The following is a 24,948-nucleotide window of genomic DNA, read 5'->3' on the forward strand; positions in this document are numbered from 1 at the left end:
ATGATTCCTAGCTTGTGAGTCTGAGGACTGGGAGGAATGGTGTTGCTCTCTATAGCAATTGGGTAGGTAGAAGGGGAAGGTTAAAGGGAAAGATAATTTTAAATGTTTGCTGGACATCCAATTGAGATACTTAAAGGCAGTGGAAGTTTGAGATTGGAGGTCAGTGGAGAAATTGGGGCAGGACTACGCTAGATTTGAGAATCATCAGGATAGAGACAGTAATTAAATGTTTGAGTTAGGAGGGAAAATTGTTTTGCAGACATTTGAACGATAGGGCTAGATGTAGAAGAAAGGGTCAACTAGGATGACCTTGTAGCACCCAGTCATGAAGCAATTACAGTGGGTTAAGTATGACAGTATGTTCGTGAGGATGACTCTATTGAAATAAGAACTATTCCTCAATTGAAAAGTGGTCAAAGCATATTAACAGACAGTTTGAAGGAAAGAAAGTAAGCTGTCTATAGCCGCATCTAAAAATAAATTAAATGAAAAAGCTTCAAATCGCTAATATGCAAATTATAACAAACTAAAGCAACATTGTGGTTCTGACTCATACCCATTAGACTGGCAGAGTTGACAAGGAAAATGACAAATTTTGGAGGGTCTTTGGGAAAACTCCCATTGATGAACTGTTGCTGGAGCTATGAACTGTTCCAGCTATTTTGGAAATCAATTTGGAACAGTACCCCCCAAAGTTATTAAACTGTGTATCCCAGCAATATTATTATTAGGCCTATTCACCAAAGGGATTTTTAAAAGAGAGGAAAATGTTCTACATGTGCAAAATTGCTTGTAGCATCACTTTTTGTCATGACAAAGAACTGGAAACTGAGGAGTTGCTTGTCAGTTTGGGAATGCCTGAACAGATTATGGCAGTTGAATATAATGAGATGCTATTGTACCAGTAGAAATGAAGAAACACTTAGAGAAACCTAGGAAAAGTTGTATAAATTGATGAAGAGTGAAATGAGCAGAATCAGAATTATTTATAGTATTAACACCAACACTGTTAAAATGAACAATTGTGAAAGTCTTAGGAACTCTGATCAACACAATTATTGACCATAATTCCACAAAGGACTGATGATGAATAATGTAACCCACCTCCCGCTATAAAGATGATGGATTAAATATGTAGAATGTAACACACATTTCTGGACATGAACTAATATGGACCTTTGTTTTGCTTGACTATACATATTTGTTATAAGGATTTTTTCCAGTACTCGGGGCAGGTTTACTTTGGGGATGTGTGAAAAAATGCTAAATAATTGAAAAAATAAAAAGACATAAAAGTAATTTCTGAAATTAAATAGATTCTTTTGGTTTTTAAAATGACTATTTCTTGAGACCATAAAAAATAACATTTTGTCCAGGATAAAGTATGCTTATGTACTTTGAGATTCAAGGCTAGTTTGTTACTTACTGGTTTAATGGAAATTGATATTTTAGATGATTCCTTTTGAAATTCAGCATTATCCCAATTTGCATTGAATCAAAGTGTTCAGATCTATCTTTTTATCTCTATCTCTGTTAAATATATTAAATTCATTTCTTTCTTTCTTACAGAATATAATTGTGAGGGAGTGAAGGCCAGGATGAATGGACATCTTTCCAACCATCCCAGTGGCTTTGGAAGTTACCCTTCTCAAGTGAAGTAAGTTGGAATGTTAAACTAATCTTTGGGAAAGGGGTTTGTCATGCATTCATTCATATTTTCAAATGCAAAGTTAATTTATTTGTCTTTGTCTGGTATCTTAGCGCTCGCTCTCTGTCTCTCTCTGTCTCTCTGTCTATATATATATATATATATATATATATATATATATATATTCACATTCATTTTTAGTACAAATTATCTTTAAAACTTTATGGCATCGGGGCAGCTAGGTGGAGCAGTGGATAAAGCATCGGCCCTGGATTCAGGAGTATCTGAGTTCAAATGCGGCCTCAAACACTTTACACTTACTAGCTGTGTGACCCTGGGCAAGTCACTTAACCCTCATTGCCCCGCACAAACAAACAAACAAAAAACAAAAAACTTTATGGCATCTAGGGGCAGCTGGGTGGTGCAGTAGATAGAGCACCAGCCCTGGATTCAGGAGGACCTCAGTTCAAATCTGGCCTCAGACACTTAACAATTACTAGCTGTGTGACCCTGGCCAAGTCACTTAACCCCAATTGCCTCACCAAAACAAAAAACAAAAAAACCCCCCACTTTATGGCATCTAGTCAGAGTGAGATGTCCAAATAAATCAATTAATAAGTTAATCAGTAAGTAATTATTAAGTACCTACTACTCTGTGCTAGCCATTGGGGGTAAAAATACAACCCTTACTTGAGAGGCATTTACATTCCAATAGGATAGCTATTAAGTCTATGTATTAGTACACACAGATTAAGTATAAATACAATAAAAGAAGGTAGTTTGGAAGGGAGGGTACTATAGTTATAAGTTTAAGAAAAGTTGATATTGAAACCACATGGGATTTTATGAAGGAGGGGCAGGATGAAGTGAGAGTACATTTCAGGTAGGGAAGACTGCTAATAAAGAGAAAGGGAGACAGAACATAAAATGCTAGGAACAGAGAAAAGGCTAGTTTGACTACATCACAGAGTGTGATTAATGTCTATGTGTGTATATACAAGTATATATGTGTGTATACACGCACACACATATAATTGGCTAGGTGGCACAGTGGATAGAACACCAGGCCTGGACTCAGGAAGAATTCATTTTCTGAGTTCAAATCTGGTCTTAAGACGACTAACTCTGTGTGACCCTGGGCAAGTCACTTAAACCTGTTTGTCTCAGTTTCCTCATCTGTAAAATGAGCTGGAGAAGGAAATGGCAAAATACTTCATTATCTTTGCCAAGAAAACCTCAAATGGGGTTATGGAGAGTTGGACATGACTGACAGTAAGAATATGTGGTATGCGTGCATACATGTATGTACACACTTATGCTTTATATTTTCTATATATCATATTTTTTATTCTGCATATTCTTTTTATAGTATATTATATTTCCATATATATTCTGTATATTCTCTATACTTGGTATATTGTTTATATATATTCTCTGTATTCTAATTTGCTTTTATATGTACTTGGCTTTCAGTTAGATCTAAGTGCTTTGACATCAGGGATTATCTCATTCTTCATATTACACCCCTAGTTTAGCATCTAGCATTGTGTTTGGCAAGTAATAGGTACCTAACACATGCTTGATTGATTAGTAGGGAGCTCACAGCTTCCCAAGTTAGTCTATTATACTTTTCAGACCACCTAATCCATTATAAGTTTTTCCTCCTATCAAGCTAAAATCTAAGTCTTTGCATCACTTTGTTTCATTTCTTGGGGGCCAAAGACAATATCTCTATTTTCCACATGATGATTCTTCTAATACTTGAATATAACAGTCTTATCCCCAGTAAACCATTTTTTTTCTCAGTCTAAACATCTCTATTTCCATCAGCTGATCTGTCTAAGGTCATATTTTAGAGTCCCCTCACTATTCTGATCAACCACCCTGGACATATATCAATAGCTTTAGTGAAATAAAGTAACCAGAAGTAACCATATATAGTTTAGATATGGTGTGAGAAGTAAGACTGTATTAACCTCCCTGTTCTAGATACTGTGCTTGTTTTCATTATCCTAAGAATGTAGTAGCATTTTTTTTTTTTTACCACTGTGACAGTCACTTGAAACCTTTGGATCTGTTGCCCATTGAATCCTTTTTCATGTGAACTGTTTTTTTGGGGGGGGGGGTTTTGCCTATTTATTTTTTATATCTCTCTCACTTGATACTTATGAAGTAGATTTTTAAAACCCCTATACTAAGGTTTAAAAATGCTAAATTTCATCTTCCTCTACTAAAAGTAATTTGTTGCAGAGATTCTTAAACTTTGGGGGGGAGATATCAACCTTTTTAACCATCTGTTTGTCATGCTTTAAATGAAACACATAGCATCACAGAGAAAGCCAATTTATATTGAAATATAATTCTCAAAGATATTAAAAAAAATAAGTTTATAAACTCCTGCCTCATTATAATATGAGGGTGACACTGTTCCTTGAAGACTATACCAGCAGATACTAAGGTCTAGGAATGTGTTCTGATATTAGAAAGACACAATAAGGGCTAGTGATGTCTTTTAAATATCCTAAGTTATAAAAGGCTCATCACCAGAAGATTGTCCACCAATTGATACATTTTTTCAACCAATAGATCATATGAAAACAGACTACTCAGTAAAAGGATTTGGGACGCATTGGATTATCCATACTGATGAAATAATCTTTTGAAATTGAAAAAATATATATTTTATTGGAGTTTCCTGTCTCTGTATTTCGAATCCCAATTCTGCTATCCATCATTCCTCCAATCTCTTCAAGGTTTGTGCTACATGTGCAGATTCTTTTAACCAGAAGCCAAGTTTCCAGTGACATTCTATTAGTATGACATATAAAAAGTTTGAGAGACATAATTTCTGAATATTAATAATCAGTTTTATTAATTATGGCTGTCAGATAATAAAATGATATAATTTGGCCTTCCATAAACCAAAGATGAATCATGGAGGCCTCTCAAACATATACCCTTGGAAGAGTAGGTGTTTGCAACAGGTAGAAATCAACTCTGATTGGTTACAATGAGAGAGGGGGCAGCTAGGTGGCACAGTGGTACAGAACTGGCCCTGGATTCAGGAGACCTGAGTTCAAATCGACTTCAGGACACATGACACTTACTAGCTGTGTGACCCTGGACAATTCACTTAAACCTCATTGCCTTGCAAAAAAACAAAAAAAAAAGCAATTAATGAGAGAATGAATAGTATAATGAGAGGTGGGATTATTCTAATGAGGGGCTGGGGAATGATTGCTGTATCATGTAATTCTTGGACAAAGAGACTCTCTCTACACCCAGACCATCCCATCATCTAGACGATCTAGATCCTAGCTTCTTAAATTGTGGGTGTGAGCCCATAGGGCTTGTGTAACTGGAATGTGGGGGTTACAAAAAAAATTGGCAACAGTAAAAGTTATGTATAACCTAGTTTATATATCAAGGGTCATGCAAAAATTCTTTGGTGAAAGGGGGTTGTGAGTGGACAAAATTAAAGAATCCCTCATCTAGACAAAAGGATCTAGCATTTACTCAGTCAATGAACAATGAACAGTTGTTGTTGCTGCTTGTCCTTCATTGTCAAAGAGGAGCATGACATTGGGAGGTGATGTCATGACTTGCACTGAATTGGATTTTAAGTGAGGGAAGGATGTGCAAGGTCAACAACTTCCCTTTCTCCCTCCAGAGCCATCTGGGTACAGTGGTAAGATATATATCAGAATGATTGAAAATGACCCTGGATTTTTTCTTTTCTTTTTTTGGTGAGGCAACTGGGGTTTAAGTGACTTGCCTAGGGTCACACAGCTAGTAAGTGTTAAGTGTCTGAGGCCACATTTGAACTCAGGTCATCCTGAATCCAGGGCCGGTACTTTATCCACTATGCCACCTAGCTGCCCTCATGATTTTTTTTTAAATCATAAAATTATTTTATTATTTTCCATTTACATGTAAAGATAGTTTTCAACATTTGTTTTTTTATAACATTGTGAGTTCCAAATTTTTCTCCCTTCCTCACTTCCCTCCCCCCTCTCCAAGACAAAGCAGCTGATATAGATTATACATGTGCAATCACATTAAACATATTTCTGCATTAGTCATGTTGTGAAAGAAGAATCAAAACATAAGGGAAAACTCAAAAAAGAAAAAAAAACAACAAAAAAGTAGAAACAGTATGGTTCCATCTGAATTCAGTTGCCACAGGTTCTTTTTTTCTGGATGTGGAGAGCATTTTTCATCATGAGTCTTAGATCATTTGTATTGCTGAGAAGGAGGTTGGTTTATCACAGCTGATCATCACACAATGTTGCTGTTATTGTGTATAATGTTCTCTCTGATTCTGATCACTTCACTCAGCATCAAGTGCACTTGAGACTTTCCAGGTTTTTCTGAAATCTGACTGCTCACTCTGGATGTTTTTTTTTAAAGGCACTTGGGGTTGAATGATTGCCAGAGTCACACAGCTAGTTAACTGTCTGAGGTGAGATTTGAACTCAGGTTCTCCCATCTTAAGGGCCACTCCATCACCTAGCTGTCCAAACAATGAACAATGGTGGGTATAAGAATTCTACCTAGATAAGATGGTGTGGTGAATTCTTTGGCAGGATCAGAAATGCGCTTCAGGGGCTGGACTTTGAACGAGGAAATAGAAAAGGAAAAACCTGGATTCTTCCCCCCCCCTCATATTAATTGGTTATTAATATAAGAAAGAAATAGTAATTTATCTCATTAGAATAATAGGTGAACATCAATTCACAAATCCATTTTTTGGTCAGGTGACTCAACCAATTAAAAATCCAGATAACTATACTATATGTAAACATGTAGTTTATATGTAAAATATATGTAAACACATACTATATATTCAGCCCACAATTCTCCATCTTATCCACAAGAATTTTATTAGAAAACATATTGTCTTGTTGAATCCCATTTATGTTATTTCTCTAACTTTCTCAATATCAACCAGTCTAGTAAATTTGCTTTTTTTAAGTTAGTTTGACATGACTTCTTGAGAATCCCATTCAATCTTATAGCCTAAAATCAATCTCTTTATTAATGCTTTGTAGAATTTTGCTAGGAACCAGTCAAGCTCACTAGTTTATATTATGAAATACACTATATACCCACTTTTTAAATCAGGATCCAATAGCTTTTCTCCTGTTGACATAATTTTTCAAAAAATACTATCAGGTGATCCTCCCAATTTTTTCAGGTTCCATAATCTATTTCATCCAGGCCTGGGTGACTTAAGGCAGCTATAGGCTGTTTTACCATCTTTTCAGATTATCTTAAAATGTTAGAGTTTTTCATTACCTTTCTATGACACATTTTGATTTATACAGTATTTGATAGCATGATTTCATCATTCTCTAGGTTCAAGTTGCTTATATTGTTTTTAAGTTATACTTTGCTTCTCTGTAGCTAGAAAATCTCATTAACATATACAAAAAATAACAGAATGAAGAAAAAATGAGAGTCAAATAAGTCAAACTTTGCTGTTTGGTATTATAGTAGAAAGATGGTTGTAGGAAAAATTATTTGAAATTAGTGAATGAAATTATCGTTTAACTCTTTATGTCTGAAAATATTCATCTATCCAATAAACTATATAGACAGATTATAACTATATCATAGATTACATCATTGACTACAGAAACCTTCTATATATTTAAAATTATATAAAAAATTTTCCACTCTTTTGACTGGAATTTGGGGACTGCATTTAATTAATGATTAAGCTCAGTTTTGATATATGTTAAATTCCTTTGATTATGTAAATGATCTGGGTTGGGGGAAAAGGAACAAATATTGCTCATCATAACCTAGTAAAAGGCTACTATATTTCTGTTTTCTATTGAAAGTACAAAGTAATATTGGAATTGTATTATTACTAGTATTACTAGCTAGTATTACTACTAGCTCTGGACTTTAACCTAAAACAATGCCTTTGTTTATTACAGTGGTTATGGATCACCCACGATTTCCTCAAATGGACAGAGATCATAACTCCAAAACAAGTGCGAAGGCTCTATATGGTATGCCTCATTTATTTAGTCTAGTATTTCTGTTCTTGGATAACTTTTAAGAAATGAATTTTTAATATTTATTTAAACATTTGGATTTTTTTCATGGATTTTAGAATTCAATCTTACACTATTTGATCTGAATTTTTAGTAGTGCTATGTACATTGTATTTTTTTTTTTTTGCGGGGCAATGAGGCCCAGGGTCACATAGCTAGTAAGTGTCAACTGTTTGAGGTCACATTTGAACTGAGGTCGTCCTTAACCCAAGGCTGGTGCTTATCCACTGCACCATCTAGCTGCTCCCAGTGCTATATACTTTTTTTTTTTTGGTGAGGCAATTGGGGTTAAGTGACTTGCCCAGGGTCACACAGCTAGTAAGTGTTAAGTGTCTGAGGCTGGATTTGAACTCAGGTCCTCCTGAATCCAGGGCCGGTGCTTTATCCACTGCGCCATCTAACTGCCCCCCCCACTATATACTTTTTTTTTCTAATTAATAAAGTATTTTTTTTCCGTTACATGTAAAGATGTTCTCTCAACTTTTGTTTATACAAGCTTTACAATTTCATACTTTTTCTCCCTCCCCTCCCCTCCCTCCCCCCTCCCCCAGGACAGCAGTTAATCTGATATAGGTTATATATATATATATATCTATATATACACACACACATAATAACATTAAACATATTTCTGCATTAGTCATGTTATAAGAGAAAAAATCAGAGCAATGATGAAAAACCTCAAAATAGAAAAAAAAACAACAGAATCAAAAACAAAAGAAATAGTATGGTTCATTCAGCATCTATACTCTGCAGTTCTTTTTTTTTTTTTTTTCTTGGATTTGGAGATCCTCTTCCATCACAAGTTCCTTGGAACTCTTCTGTTGCCATTGCATTGGTGAGAAGAATATAGTCCATCACAGTAGATCAACACCTCAATGTTGATGATACTGTGTACAATGTTCTTCTGGTTCTGCTCATCTCACTCATCATCAGCTCACGCAAGACCCTCCAGGTTTCTCTGAACTCCTCCTGCTCATAATTTCTTACAGCACAATAGTATTCCATTGTATTCATATACCAAAACTTGTCCAGCCATTCCCAATTGATGGGCAACCCCCTCAACTTCAATTCCTTGCCACCACGTAAAGAGCAGCTATAAATATTTTTGTACATGTGGGTCCCTTTCCCCTTTCCATGATTTCTTTGGGAAAAAGACCCAAAAGTGGTACTGTTGGGTCAAAGGGTATACACCGCCTTATCGCCCTTTGGGCATAATTCCAAATTGCTCTCCAGAGTGGTTGGATCAGTTCACAGCTCCACCAACAATGGATTAATGTTCCAATTTTCCCACAGCTTCTCCAACATTTATTATTTTCCTTTTTTGTCATTTTAGCCAATCTGATAGGTGTCAGGTGGTACCTCAGAGTTGTTTTTATTTGCATCTCTCTAATCATTAGAGATTTAGAGCATTTTTTCATATGGGAATAGATAGCTTTGGTTTCTTCATCAGAAAACTGCCTGTTCATATCCTACAAATCAAATCAGATCTAAATAATTGGAAAGATATCAATTGCTCATGGATAGGCAGAGCTAATATAGTAAAAATGACAATACTGCCTAAATTAATTTACTTATTCAGTGCCATACCAATCAGACTACCTAAAAAATTATTTTATAGAGCTAGAAAAAATAATAACAAAATTCATCTGGAAAAACAAAAAATCAAGAAGATCCAGGGAAATAATGAAAAAAAATTCACAGGAAGGTGGGTTAGCGGTACCAAAACCTGGAGCTTTACTATAAAGCAGCAGTCATCAAAAACTATCTGGTACTGGCTAAAAAAATAGGGTGGTAGATCAATGGAATAGGCTAGGCTCAGGAAATGCAGTAGTAAATGACACTAGTAATGTAGTGTTTGATAAACCCAAAGACTCCAGCTTCTGGGATAGGAACTCAATATTTGACAAAAACTGCTGGGAAAAACTGGAAGATAATATGGCAGAAATTAGGCATAGACCACATCTTACACCTATACTAAAATAAGGTCAAAATGGATGCATGATTTAGACATAAGAGGTGATACCATAGGTAAATTAGGAGAGAAAGGAATAGTTTACCTATCAGATCTTTGGAAAGGAAAACAGTTTTTGACCAAACAAGAGATAGAGTATATTATAAAATGCAAAATGGATGATTTTGATTACATTAAATTAAAAAATTTTTGTACAAACAGAAGCAATGCATCCAAAATTAGAAGGGAAGCAGAAAGCTGAGAAACAATTTTTGAGGCCAGTACTTCTGATAAAGGCCTCATCTCTAAAATATATAGGGAACTAAATCAAATTTATAAGAACACTATATACTTTTAAAGACTATATTAAATACTGTTCTTTAAGAAAACTAAGCAACAGCTTCTTTGTTACTAGCATACATTTTGAAGTATAGGGATACCACTCTTGGGTTTTACTTCTGTGGAACTGCTTTACAGGCTAAGGTCCAATCAAATTGATTTCAATTTGGCAATTAACAAGGTGCCTCTATCATGACTACTGAGTATTTTTAATGTGGATGGCTCTGGACAGCAGCCACAAAAAGTGGCAAGGTCCTTCCCTGTGGTATTTAGAAGCACATTCCCCACTTGGCATTGTACATTGTCATCGCTTCAGTTCTGCCAGGTCTTTTTGTTGTTGTTGCTTTTGAGAATTGAGAAATAACACACTGGTCCAAATACAGCCTCCCTCTGTCTCTGAAATAAGCTATCTTTGAAAAAGTATATATAAAATTATAGATTCAAAAGACAACATTATTTGTATGCCACACTCGAGTTTTTTTTTTTTTAAGTACATACTTGTATTCAGACAAAAATGATGGGATCATTTATAGAGCAATCTTAGGTATCTCTGAAGTGTAATGTATAACAAAAGGATTTCTAAGCTTCAAATTGTCTTTCTTATTTTATTATCTCATAATAAAGCAATTGATTTAAAATTCCTAGCATAATGTTCTGGTAATAATTAATTACATTAAAAACTATTGACCTCTATTCCTACTTGTGTATTTACTGTATGATCTTTATGATTCCTTGTATGTTTCAATTAACTCGACATAATGGCTCCCATGAACAAATTTTAACTTCACCTTGTCCTCTGTTTTAGCATTTGATGTCTATGCTTTTAAAAGGCATATGTTGATCAGTATGAAAGCTTTGGTTTTACATTTTATCCATCTATCTTCAATATAGGTTCCCTCAACAACATAGAATGAGTAACTTTAAAATTTTGTAAACATAATGATAGAGCCCCTCCAGCTTTATTAATGAGATACCAAAAAAAAATATGAAGCATATTGTACTCTACCCGGGCTAGACCACCTTTAGAGAACTGTCTTTAGTTCTGGGTACCACAGAATAAGAAATTTGCTTAATAAGATGGAGAGTGTCCAGAGCAGAGGGACCAGGATGCTGAAGGGCCTTGAGTCCACATCATATGAAGATCAGTTGAAAAATTAGTAGAAGAGGAAGTAGTGTGGATGGAGGGACAGCTTTGTTCAGGAAGTTGAATGGCTGCCATGTTAAAAAGAAATACATTTTTGGACCCAGATGGCAAGGCTAGGAATAATGGCATGAAGTTATAAAAAGGCAAATTTGGATCAGATGTTCAAAAATTAATGCTCTCCAAAGGTGGACTGGTTCTGTAGAGAAATGTTTGGTTCTCCTTCCTTTTAGAAGAGACTGAACATTTATTTATTGAAGTGGTATAGTAGGGATACTTTTCCAGTGACCCTTGATTGATTGTTCTGTAAACTAATTTTGTTTTAAGGAAAAAAGAAAATTCAAGTATTATCTCTTGAATAATTATATTTAAAGGTTGCTTTGTAACTTTTGTCTATTTGAGTATGAATAGGTTATTAGTCAGATAAAAATAGGGAAATGCCAAATCCCTTTAAAATTCCATATTTCAATGATAGATTTCTCTTGGAGATTAGGGTTTTTTTGTATTTGAAACTGAGGAAATTGTGTTTTCTTAATTGAAAACACATTGGTTCATGTATCCAGCAACATTTTAATCATGTCTGTGTGGGATGTAACATGGCTAATTTTTTTATTCCATGTTGACCACTCACATTATCCATGAACCTCTTTCCAACACTACTGAGATTATATGTGTATAAATATGTACATACATACATGAAATGAACACAAACTATTTTGATATTAACTTAAACAGAATATAACTCAGAAAATAAATATGCTTTAAAACATCATATAATAGGGCATTCTAGCAAGATGGCTCAGTGGTTGTTGTGACTAAGCTCATTTGCTCATCTCCATATCATCTCTTCAAAACAGTAACAGATGTGCCATGGTGAGTAAAAGAGCAAAAAACAGGAGAGGGGAAAAATACCAGAAAAACTGGCATAGAAACTGAAGAACTGAGTAAGCAAAAAAGAGACTCTGATAACAATAAATAAATACAATGAGAGCAAAAAATATGAGCAGAAACTTGGGAAGGAAAGTACAAAACTCAAAAATAACAGCAATATCAACTATATATCAGGAATAGAGGGGGCAACTCGGTGGTGCAGTGGATAGAGCACTGGCCCTGGAGTCAGGAGGACCTGAGTTCAAATCTGGACAGAGACACTTGACACTTCTAGTTGTGTGACCCAGGGGAAAGTTACTTAATCCCAATTGATTTACCCCCCCCCCAAAAAAAAGAATAGAGAACAAACATCATAAGAAGCTCATGGTGGTTGAGGAACATAATATTATGAAATAAAAAGTTTTATGTGACATAGACAAATATGGACCCTAAAAGTACTGAGAGGGGAAAAAAAAAAGAACATGAGACTCAGAAGCTTGAATTAGTTGGCTAAAATGCCTAATAAAACTGCTTCTTCTACATAGAATAGAAATGACCCAAGTAGAATACCCAGGTTTAGAAATGGGAGAGCAAAGAACAGGATAAAATTTTAAATAGCAGACTTGGAAAAAACTTATGTTCTATAACCAATGCAATTAATCTAGAGGACAGAGTTTAACAAGATATTTTGACAATTTTTTTATTTCTTGGGTGGGGAGAAATGAAAAAAAAGAATTTTAATATTGATCCAGGAATTCATACAAAAAATTGCCTTGAAGTATTAGAAATGGAGGGCAAAATGCAAATTAACATATAATCCCAAGAGAGGAACTTTAAGTTTCACTCAACCAGAAATAGGGTTGCCACATTCCAGAGCTTTGGCATCAAAGACAAACTCTCACAGAATGCAGTTCAACTATCAAAAATACCAATTTCAATGATAATATTAATAAATGAGGATGAGAAATGAAAGAAGATTGCTGGAATATACGATACTGAAAATCAAGGGAAATTGGCTTGCTCATCTCCATTTTCTATCCTGTAAAATTGAGTATATTTCTTCATAAAAGAAAAGATGAAGCTAAAGTAATATCACACTTCTATTTTTCCTGCATGAGCCTGGGAGTCTTGAGAGCTGGGCAGTGCTTTTGACCAACAGATTGCCCTCTTGTAGATCATTAACAAGGTAAATAGATATTAAAAACTGAAAAGAAAAAAAAGGAGGTTAAGGTGCAGAATGAGTGAATGCAAGAATGATTTAATATTTACATGCTGTAAGGGGAAATCATTTCTTTTCAGTTGTGTATGACTCTCTGTAACCCCTTTTTGGAGGTTTCTTGGCAAAGATACTAGGGTGGTTTGCCATTTACTTCTCCAGATTTTTTTATAGATGAGGAAAGTGAGGCAAACAGGGTTAAGCGACTTGCCCAGCTAGTGTCTGAGGCTAGATTTGAACTGAGGTATTTCTCACCTACTTTGTCTACTGCGCCACCTAGCTGCCATTGTTATTTTCTCTTAAAGTCCCTCTTTGTAAGAATCATTGAGAAAATGAAGGCAATAAATCAGTCAGAATCTCATAAAGGAGAACAGATTGAAGTAGAATATCTAGAAGAGAGAAAGGGCAAATAATTGAATTATTGCTTAAGTAAATGAGACATTAGGTGAAGATCAAGCAAATGAAGAGATAAGGTTGGGAAAAAAGGATGATTTCAAACAATACTATCTGTATTAGGCTCAGAGGTATAAAAAAGAGCAAGATTGGCACAGTGGAAAGTGGCAGGAATACAAAAAGAAAAGCAAGATAGTTGTTCTCATTAAAAGTTGGCTCTTTTTCCTGACTTTCATTAATTATTAATTTAGTTATATATTATAAAATGTTTCTAGGAATCAAAGTCAAACTCATATGTTTGTAGTTTATAGATACAGTTTGTCGAGACAATATTTATGTATGTCCAGTTCTTCAAGCTTTCAAAAGATTTTTCTCAGTGGCTCAGCAGTCACATCTGCTTTTTATTTTAATACCCTAGGACAGAAGTGTCAAATATGAGGCCTGCCAGACCACATGCAACCCACCATACTCTCAAGTGTGGCTGGAACCAGATTAAAATGTAATTGGGAAATATTTAACAACTTAAAAAATACAAAAAAACATAGATAATATTAATATGTGGTTTTCTAAGTCATTATGTGGCCCACAGGAATCCTTATGTACAATTTAGTGGCCCCTCTTTCTATTTCAGTTTGACACCACTGCCATAGGACATTATTCATCTGAACTATCTGACCTACAAACTCATCCTAAAGACCCTTGGGGCCTTGACATCTACTTTATCACTGCATCTAAGGACCATGGCTTTCTACTTATCCTGATAGCTGAATCCTCATTTGTGTTTATGATTTCAGTTAGGAGATGAGCTCTTTGAGAGCAACAACTATCTTGCTTTTCTATTTGTATTCCTGTCACTTTCCACTGTGCCAAACTTTCTCTTCCGTGTGACATCTTATTTTTTGAGTATTTTATTATTTTCCAGGTACATATAAGGATAGTTTACAGGATTTTTAGTTCGAAATTTTTTTCTCCCACCCTCTCTTTCTACCCTCCTCCCCAAGATGGAAAGCAGTCTGATATAGGTTGTATATGTACAATCAAATTAAACATATTTTTACATTAGTCATCTTGTGAAAGAAGAATCAGAGCACAAGGGAAAAACCTCAAAAAAGAAGGAAAAAAAAAAACAGTCCAAAAGTAGTAACAGTATGGTTCAATCTGCATTCATAATTCACTAATTCTTTTTTCTGGATGTTGAGAACATTTTCTATCATGAGTTCTTTGAAACTGTTTTGGATCGTTGCACTGTTGAGAAGAGCCAAGTCTATCCCTGTTGTTCACATATGATATCTTATTCACTTTACATCCTTGTGAAAAATACCCCAACCTACTCACTTTCACCAAACCCAAATTCAAACTGAATTTCGTAAGACATTAGGCACCCACTCTGTAAAAAGTAGGTTTAAGTGGGCTTCAGCATATTACCAATACTGATTTTCATGTAAAAACAAAACAGAACAAATGGTATAAAATACATCCAGGAAATATATCATTAGAAAAGGATGTAGGCTCCTAATAAATGCTTTTTCATTAATTAATTCATTAGAGGAAATTGGTGCTCTTTTACAATCTCCTTATTTGTGGGCATCAATTCCCTATTAGCAATTTTTGGCCTGTCTTTTCCAATGCAAAGATTGTTCTTCTTGGCAGAGAAAATAAAGTAAAATAGTCATTGAAGAGATACGTCTTCTCTCTCTGTCATTGGTGGTCATTATCCTATCCATCCTGAGCATTGGTCTTTTGTTGATCCTCTTCCTTTCCCCAATATAGCTTAATATTTTTTCTACCTTTGCTCTTATTCCTCTTCAATTTTTGTTGTTTACTTGTTTTATATATTCATAATTTCATCATTAAAAGCTTCTTACCTCTCTTGGGCTGACTTCCCCAGCAGAATTTTAGTCTATGATGCCCTTTCTCCAAACTCTTTGGAATGTGCTGTCACCAAATTTGTGATGCAAATCAAACTATTCCTGGCTTTCTTTTCTTTATCATAAACTTTAAGATGACCTTCATCTAAGGTTCCCATCATTTCCACACCAGCAACCAAGTCCTTCTTGTTAATGAATGTCTGATCCAGAACATTTCACCTCTTTGATTCCTTCACCTTTTGAAGTATGAAATTTTTGCAAAGGCAAGTAAAGAAATTATTAGCTGCTGAGAAAACAACAGTGGATCTAGGGAGAATGGGGATTACCTACACTATGGTAGGAAGCCCCAGATATTCTGTAATGGGGCTCCTTAAACTTTTTCCACTCATGACTCCTTTTCACCTGAGAAACTTTTACATGACCCCCAGGTATGGATATACAAATATCTATACAAAATAGATATACAAATCGAACATTTATTGCCAAATTTTTCATGACCTCCGCAGCATTCATTTACACAACCCCACATGGGGTCGTGACCTGTAGTTTAAGAAACTGGGTTCTATAATATACTCAACTGACAATATCTCTTTTGTTCTGTTTCCATTGATTTTCACCTGAATGTTTTGCACTTTATGCTTTACCATCTGTTGCCTGGATTTCCTCATATGTATATATCCTTTCACCTCTCTTGTTTCTTTTCCATAAGATGTATCTTAACAGGGCACTTTTCTAGTCATGGTTCTTTCCACCAAATATCAGTCATATCTATAAAGCCTGTAGTTAGTTCATCTTGCTTTTTAATTATACTTTGCACATTTGTGTAAAGACTTCTGAGACCATGTGTTTGATGCTGGCTGCTTTCTTAAGTTTGGTGAACTGTGCTTCTCTACTGTGATTTCTTTTCCAATGAATCCGCTGGTTTTGGAATCTGGTATTGTGGATAGACATATATACTGTCTCCTTCCCTCTTACTTTTTCATTTTAAAGTTCTTTTGATTTGATTTGTATGATTGAAAGCAAGTACATTCTTTTTTTTGGGGGGGGGCAGGGCAATGGGGGTTATGTGACTTGCCCCAGGGTCACACAGCTAGTAAGTGTCAAGTGTCTGAGGTCAGATTTGAACTCAGGTACTCCTGAATCCAGGACCGGTGCTTTATCCACTGTGCCACCTAGCTGCCCCTAGCAAGTATATTCTTACCAGCCTTCATTAGGTATGTTCCTTTTCTGTTTGGAAGCTTTTTAAACAATGGTCCTGACTCTGTCTCTGACTCTGACTTATTAAATGGCAGGTTACTTCCCAAATCTCCCTTTCCCTATTGAAACCCCTCACTCACTTCACAGAGTATCAAGAATGTAAACAATGACCTTTTCCCTGATGTCTTCAGTTTCTTCCATTAGGCTTCTTAATCTTTAGCAGGACATTTTCTAGTTTTCTTCTGACAGTGTCATTTGTTAGCACACAATTCACAAAAAGTGAGTAGTTACTGGAGGCAGCTGGGTGGCTCAGTGGATAAAGCACCGGCCCTGGATTCAGGAGGACCTGAGTTCAAATCCGGCCTCAGATACTTGACACTTACTAGCTGTGAAAGTCACTTAAACCTCATTACCCTGCCCCCCCCCCCAAAAAGTGAGTAGTCACATATGCTTGACAAATCTTTTCTGTCTTGTCTTGGTTATGTCCCTGTAAAGCAGCATATCTCTCCTTTGTTGTTATTGGGGTAATAGAGAGGGATCTCAGGATCAACCACCACTTACCTACCTCTTCTTCTAACCTGATGATCTCACCTTCCAGCACTTTTGGATCTACATCAGCATTCCTTGGGGGTGTGGGCAGCTGTTTGCCCCTGGGGAGTGAAATTCTCCTCTTCCAGAAAAGCCTCCTTCTTGTTTCTTAGTAGAATATGAGTCATTATTCTTCTCTTCTCTGTGAGGTTCCTTGACCTCAAATCTGCTCACTATTTAAGATATTCTCTTTAATTATCTGGGTAGATTTGTTTATTTTGTTTCTTTTTTGGGGGGGAAGGAGAAGTTTGACACTTTATTATCCCTAATAAGTAAAGCGGAGAAGCATTCTTCAGTCAATCAAAAGCATTAAGTGCCCAATGTGTGCTTATTATTCTAGAAATAGTGACATAGTGAAACTGAGATGAGGAGTGAATACATTCTAGGCTCATGGAAAGGCCAATGCAAAGGCTTAGTTATGGGAAAGTGTTCTGTGTGAGGCAGTAGAAAAAGCCAGATGGAATCAGAGAGTTTAGGAGGGACAGTGATATCTAGTGAATCTAGAAAGAAATAGATTGGGGTCTTGTTGTAAAGGGTTTGGATTTTTTTTTTGTTCTTTGTTTTGTTTTTTTTTTTTTTTTGCTGGGCAATGGGGGTTAAATGACTTGCCCAGGGACACACAGCTAGTAAGTGTCAAGTGTCTGAGGCTGGATTTGAACTCAGGTACTCGGGTGCTTTATCCACTGCACCACCTAGCCACCCCCTGAAGGGTTTTAAATAATAAAAGGGCTTTAAAATTTGCAAAGCATTTTATGTATGTTATCTCAACTGATAACATTTTAAAAGCCAAAAAGAGGTGTTTGTATTCTATCCTAGTAGCAATAGGGAACCAGTGGAGTTGATTGAGCAGGGGAGTGACATGGTCCAGTCATGGGGGAGGAGTGGTAGTTATTAAGTATCCCTCAATAAATAATTACACTCAGACACAGTCTAATTAGAATTAAAATGGTCTTTTATTTGGTGCTAGAGAAAGTGACCAACTGGGAAGTCAGACTTCACCCCTGAGGAGGAGGGCTTAGAAACATTCTCCTCCCCCTAGAACAGAAGGAAGGAAAAAGCTCTTATAGAGGATAGATGGGCTGTCCACTTGAAAACTGAAAGTTCCCTTTTGGAGTGGGGTGGGGAAAGTCTGGATGTTTGTCATCTTTCTGAGAGTCGAGGGGGATTTAAAAAAAAAATGATGGTCCTAACCTTTGGGGTTATCTCTATCTTCTAGGTCTGGTCAGGTAGTACAGTTTCCTTCTATAGAATTTTATCTCCCCTTCTTAGGTGTGTCTGTCCTGATATAAGTCTAAACTTTAATAGTCCCTTGATTCATTGATATGTCTGTCCTGTTATCTGGTCATCTTTGGCTTTGCTTCTCAGAGTAGAAACTTCTTCTGATTTATCCTAAGCCCCATGTCAGTCAGATATGTGCCTAAGAAAAAAATCAGTTTGGCAGTCCTGTCAGGAGAGTTTGGAATGGGTACAGTTGGTTCAGTTAGGACATTTTAGTGTAAAGTGACAGTTGATGAGGGTTCCAACTAAGATGGTGGCTCATGTCATAATGAAAGAGAGCATATGGAGCAATTCTCTATCATTCTCTTTTAATGCAGAAATAGCTAAATGTGTCTGATGTCTAGCCTTGCTTCTATTCTGAAGCACTTATTTTTCTTTGAGTGGGAGAATATTTTGCAAATTTACAACTAGATTCAAATTTAAAATAAATTCTTAGTAAATCTGTGCATCCTATTTTTCGTATTAATATTATCATTGGACTTTTCACATCTATCATATTTTTTCTTCATGAGCATAGCTATAGTAAGTGAAGTTGTAATTTAATTTATATCTTTTAATACAGACATTTCCCATAAATTTTTGCATCCTTTTCTTACCAGTTTTTGGTCATTAGATTAGAGCCTTCAAAGATACAGATATTCCTTTAGATGCTACATTCATTCCTTTAAGTTCCTTATGGTGCTCTCTAGTCAAATAGCATCTAAGTCTGGAATGGGCAGTATTATAGCCCATTTCTAGCCTAAACGTAATTTAACTGTTGGATATAACCTGGTTTAATGTAGTAATGCCTCATTTATCTAACATCATTAAGGGATTGTCACATAAAGGAATTTTCAATATAATTGAAACACAAAAACTTTAAAAATATTAACCAACTCTGGTGATAATACTTCTTAGATTAAACAGCTCTCTACTTTCTTAGATAGAACCTACTAAACCTAACCTTTTCTTGATGACTGAAGGCTATCTTGATGAATAGAAATTTAATTAAATATTAAGCATATATTAAATGAAATATACTTTGTTATGGATGCCCCAGGGTATATAAAGATGAAGACAATCATAGCTCCTGCCCTTAAAGAATTTATAATTTAATAGAGGAAGTGATGAATACTCCTATGATCAATATAAGAAATCATAATACATCATAAGAAAAGTACAAAGTAGTTTGAAGATACTTGAATGTACCTTCCTAGAATATAGTTCCAATAATACTGTGATGGTCCAGGAGCTACTGAAGTTTATGGGACTGTTGGCCCCAAATTTCTAAGTTTTTGACTGTGTCTGTGGCTTATTATACTTATTGTGCCTCTTTCCTTCTAAGTCAACTCTGTTTTCCTTGATATCAATGTAGCTGTTTTTTGGTGGTATTGTTTTTGTGGAACAACGAGGGTTAAGTGACTTGCCCAGGGTCACACAGCTGGTAAGTGTCAAGTGTCTGAGGCCTTATTTGAACTCAAGTCCTCCTGAATTCAGGGCCAGTGCTTTATCCACTGGGCCACCTAGCTGCCCCTGTGAGATTAAAATTGGATATTAGATCATAAATCTCCCCTACTTAACCTTTCCCTTAATTTATCTCCCAGACTAGTAAATGGAAGAAGCTTCTGGTTTTCTAGATAGAGCCTTTATTGTATGGTAGTCACAAGGTGATGTTGATTAGAAGGATAGGAAAGTAGAAATATAATACAAATCATCTTAAGTCTAGGCTTAGTCTATATTCTGTATAAAACTCACCAAAACCAAAGGCCACTTTTGGGGAGAGAGACCGAGTCAAACGCGTGCTGTTAACCGAGAGCCGGGCCAAGTCAAACTCCAGTCCGCATCTGTCTGTGCAGCACAGCCAGGAGACCAGCGGAGCAGAAAAAAGCTCCACTTCCGTTCTCTCCTTGCCTTTTCAGCTCGCACCCCGGAAGTCGAGTGCATAGCAGGCAGTCTGACATGCGCAGCAGGCGCACTGGCGTGCGTAGCTCATGCCATTGGTCTCCTCCCTGAAAGGGTGGTCCTTAAAGAAAAACTGGCATCTTTCAGTTATCCTAACCGACTGTTAAAAAACTTTCATATTTTTTTACCACACCCCCAATGTATCTGTTTTTAGCAGCACCATTTCCCGTATTCCCTGGCTTTTAAATTGCTCTGTTGTTGGCAGAAAAACTAATGAATTTTTTCATAAAAATATATCTAAAGTAAAAGTGAACATTACTTTTGAGTTAGTGACTGAGGAGATATCCTATGATTAAAGAACATGAGCTTTGTGACATCTATTTTAATTACAGGTGTGTTTTTTTAAGACTATCAAAAATGTTGTACACAGCTGAAGTTGCTGGAGAAGCGACTTTCAGAATAATGATGTGTTATAGTATTTATAAGATGATCATTTATAATTAGGAATTTCAAAGTGAGTGACTATATCTAAAAATCCAAATTATGAAAAGATTTTCTTTAATGATCATTATTCTTGTTTTTATTGACAATTCTTACCACTCTGAATAATCTATATTGTTAGAGGAACTGAAAATATAGACATGAGATCCATAAATTCTCCAGCTATCATTTTAGCCATTGTTCTGTTCTCTTCATAAATCATTTTTGTGGCCACTTTAAAGTTAGGAAAATGAATTTGAATATGTCCCTAGGACCCACACATGGTAGGCATGCGTGGAGAGAACATGTATATTCAGATATTGCTTATCACACAGCAACTGGCAAAAAGGACAAGACCATGCCATTTTTTTAAAAGAAAATTTGAGTGTGGAACAGATTAGAAAAGCAAGATCCAGAAACAACTGCCCAATGTGCAGTTATCTGAAGAAGACAAATGTTAGGGAAAATAATCTGTATTTTATAACTTCTGCTGCAGAAAACACTCTATGTGTGAGAAGTTCCGATGGGAAAAAATTTGAAGTACGATGGCAGAAAATAGGTTTGGATCTGCAATTTACGGCATATATCACAATAAAGTTGAAATAGATTTTTATCCTAAATGTAAATGGTCATCACAATACTGAAAAATTAAAAGAGATAGAAGGTAAGACTATTCACAATTTTAATAAATTGAGAATTTATAATTAAACAAGAGATAGAAATATTCATACAAATTAAATATAGATAATCTTGGCTACATATAATTTAAACGATTTTGCACAAATTAAATACATGCAACTAAGACTTCTTCCCTGGGGCAGCTAGATGGCACAATGGATAGAGCACTGGCCCTGGATTCAGGAGTACCTGAGTTCAAATCTGGCCTCAGACACTTAACACTTACTAGATGTGTGACCCTGGGCAAGTCACTTAACCCCAATTGCCCTGCAAAAAAAAAAAAAAAGACTTCTTCCCTAAAAAGAAAAAAATCCTAAGTAGAAAAATAATTGAAATATCTCTAATACCCTGGAAGGAAATGTTTGAGTCAGCAGTGGACACATAATAGCCAGAGCTGGTGTGTTTTCATGAGGGGAGAAAGGTTCATTCTGGTATTGGAAGTTTGGTCTTAAAAAATGAAATGGTTTTGGAAATATTATAATAATCAATGACCAGTTACAAGTAGCATATGTTCCACGTCAACCTTGCTGTTCTCAACATAAGCCTGACACTTTTTCATATGACTAGAAATCATTATTGATTAGAGAAATGTAAATTAAAACAACCTTGATATATTTGATACCTACCAGATTGGCAGAAATGATAGAAGGGGAAAGTGACAAGTGGCAGAGGGGATGTGGAAAAATTGGGACACTAATTCATGTTGATGGAATGATGAACTAATCCACTCATTTTGGAGAACAATCTAGAATTATGCCCAAAGAGATATTAAACTATTACCTTTGCCCTTTGAGCCAGAATACCATTACATGGTCTATTTCCAAAGATGATTAGGAAAAAAGGAACATAACGTATATGTTTTAAAATGTGACACCTCTTTGTGGTGGCAAAATACTGGAAGTTGCAGTGATGCCCACTAATTGGGAAACAGCCAGATAGTTTGTGGTATATAATTGTGATGGAATACTATTGTGCTGTAAGAAATGATGAGCTCAGTGATTTTAGAAAAATGTGGAAAGATTTGCACAAAATAATGAAGAGTGATGTGAGCAGAATGAGAATATTGTATACAGTAACAGCAATATTGTTTTAAGAATGACTTCGAGTAAGTTATTTTAACTATTATAAATACCCAAATTAATTTCAAAAAACTATCTGCATCCAGAGAAAGAACTGATAAATAGAAGTATGTATAGAATAATTTTGTGTGTGTATACACACACACACATATACATATGAGCTATCTTTAGGGTTGGGGAAGGGTAAAAGAAAGAAAAAAATTGTTAATTTTGTCATATATTTGAAAGGAATCGCAAGTTGTGTATAGTATATTTGTGGTTTCTTGTACAATCATTTTTATTATATTATGTTATGGAAATGCTTCTTTTATTCCATAAATATGTTAAAAATATATTTTTTTAAATAGGACTGGTACAACTCCATAGCATGGGTGAGCTCTTCAGTAATGTAGTATTTCCATCTTGTTCATTTCTGTGGGAAACTGTGTAGAAGTAGATTGTGGGCTATATATGGAAAATGAGTGTTCGATAATTTCTCCTTCCATGATGGTAATTTTCTAGGTTATGAATTTTTTTGGTGGTTGATGTTAGCTTTTCCATTTTTACCTGTACCTTAGTCGGGTTTTTCAAAGTGTCATGAAATTCCTTGTACAACATCTCAAACTCCTGATTATATTTTGGATGCGATTTTTGAGAATTAAAGAAATGCTTTTGCATTCTAATTCTACCTTGGACAGATTTTGATGTTTGTTATTAAGTTTGCAATAGCAAATTCAATATTGTTGATAGTCTCTCTGCATCATTTTCTTTAATTTTTCTGCTATTGACAGATAAGACAGTTCTTTTGGAAGTAACCATGCTAGAGTTCTTCATATCTATGATATTAGTGCCCAAGAAAGCCCTGCATGGGCCAAGCTTTTTTTTTTTTTTTTTTTTTGCAGGTATTGTGGCAGATGCTGTTGAGTGTGTGAGTGTGGCCCAATCATTTTTGTTGATGGTGATTTTCTTATAGGAAATGACACATTTCCTCCAACCTTCCCTTCATTTCAACACCACCATGTTTTCCTTGCCATCAGCTGTGGGCTTGCTGCCTATAGTCTTCTGGTGGATCAACCCATTGTAATGAAATGAATTGTGTGCCTTGTGGTTATTCAGCTCAGTGCATTTGATGAGGAAGCTGGAGCAATTGTGTAGGACTTTCTGCTGCAGATTCATTAACATGACAGCAGACCTCATGATGACTCCTGGAGATGGAGAGTGCCTAGATCTTTTCAATGCATCATTTTGCTTAATAATTTTAGCTCTTCTTTTAAGTTGCAATGGAGTTTTTATAAGGGAAGAGAGTTTTATTTGGAAAGGGTTAAGAAAAACACTAGCCCTTATTAAACACTACAAAAAGTGTGATTTTTTTCTTCTTTTCTTTTCCCTCTGGTGAAACTACCAGAAATATATAAAATAGTCAGTAGCAAAAATCAGGGGAAAAAGAAGGCACAAGAAATGTGCACCAAACTACCAAATTGAAATTTGATAGCCATCTTCACCATGTCACATCCAGCTACACATATACTATGTACATGGTATATAATAGCACATAATGTAAATACATAACATGCATGCAATTACAAGGTATGTACATTATATAAAATACTATGAATTAAGTATACTTTTCTTATGTGTGCTTCCTTAAATATATGGCTTTCCTAATAGATAACTTCTCCCAAATAAATGTCTAAAGTTTCCACCCTCTTCTTCTTTTATTCTACCTTACTACAGCTTTTCTTAGTTTTGGCTTTCTGCTATCACTGTAGCAGGTACCTATACTCATCACCCATTAAGGTCTAGCCCACCCTCAATATTTAGTTGTTACTGTGTCTGATGTTTCTCTCAGATGTCCAAGACCTCTTTATGTTTTAAGAACCAAGACCATATCTTCCACCCTTTTTGCACTACAGTTTCATTAGAGACACATTTTCTATTTTTAATTCTTAAATGCTTAAATATTTGAACTTTCATTTGAACAGAAATGTTTCCTGTGAAATACTTTAGAAATAATGATGCATGATTTTAGCATTATAATGCAGTCAAATATTTAGTTTACCAGCTGAAGTTTTAAACCAGAATAAGTGGAAGAATAGTGGTACACTTGATAATAATAGAGGAATTCAGGAGAGGAATGAGTTTTGGGGGAAAATAATGGGTTTCACTTTTGGACAGCTTGAGTTTGAGATGTCTCTCGAACATCCAATCTGAAATATCCAATAGGCAACTGGTAATGGATGACATTACTATGGGTTCCTCTTTTGGTTTTTTTTGGGGGGGGGGCAATGAGGGTT

The 24,948-nt window shown here is 35.5% G+C and overlaps 1 protein-coding gene across 1 annotated transcript in view; it reads left to right on the forward strand.

Annotated features, from left to right (window-relative positions):
* Positions 1-24,948, forward strand: part of EPS8 (epidermal growth factor receptor pathway substrate 8) — a 263,798-nt gene that overhangs the window by 154,009 nt on the left and 84,841 nt on the right. The window contains 3 exon segments of the mRNA XM_043969277.1: positions 1,570-1,657; positions 7,594-7,612; positions 7,614-7,668. Coding sequence (XP_043825212.1) covers positions 1,599-1,657; positions 7,594-7,612; positions 7,614-7,668 — 133 coding nt within the window. The 5' untranslated portion in view covers positions 1,570-1,598.

Source organism: Dromiciops gliroides, chromosome 5 (genome assembly GCF_019393635.1).
Source record: "Dromiciops gliroides isolate mDroGli1 chromosome 5, mDroGli1.pri, whole genome shotgun sequence".
Taxonomy (NCBI): domain Eukaryota; kingdom Metazoa; phylum Chordata; class Mammalia; order Microbiotheria; family Microbiotheriidae; genus Dromiciops; species Dromiciops gliroides.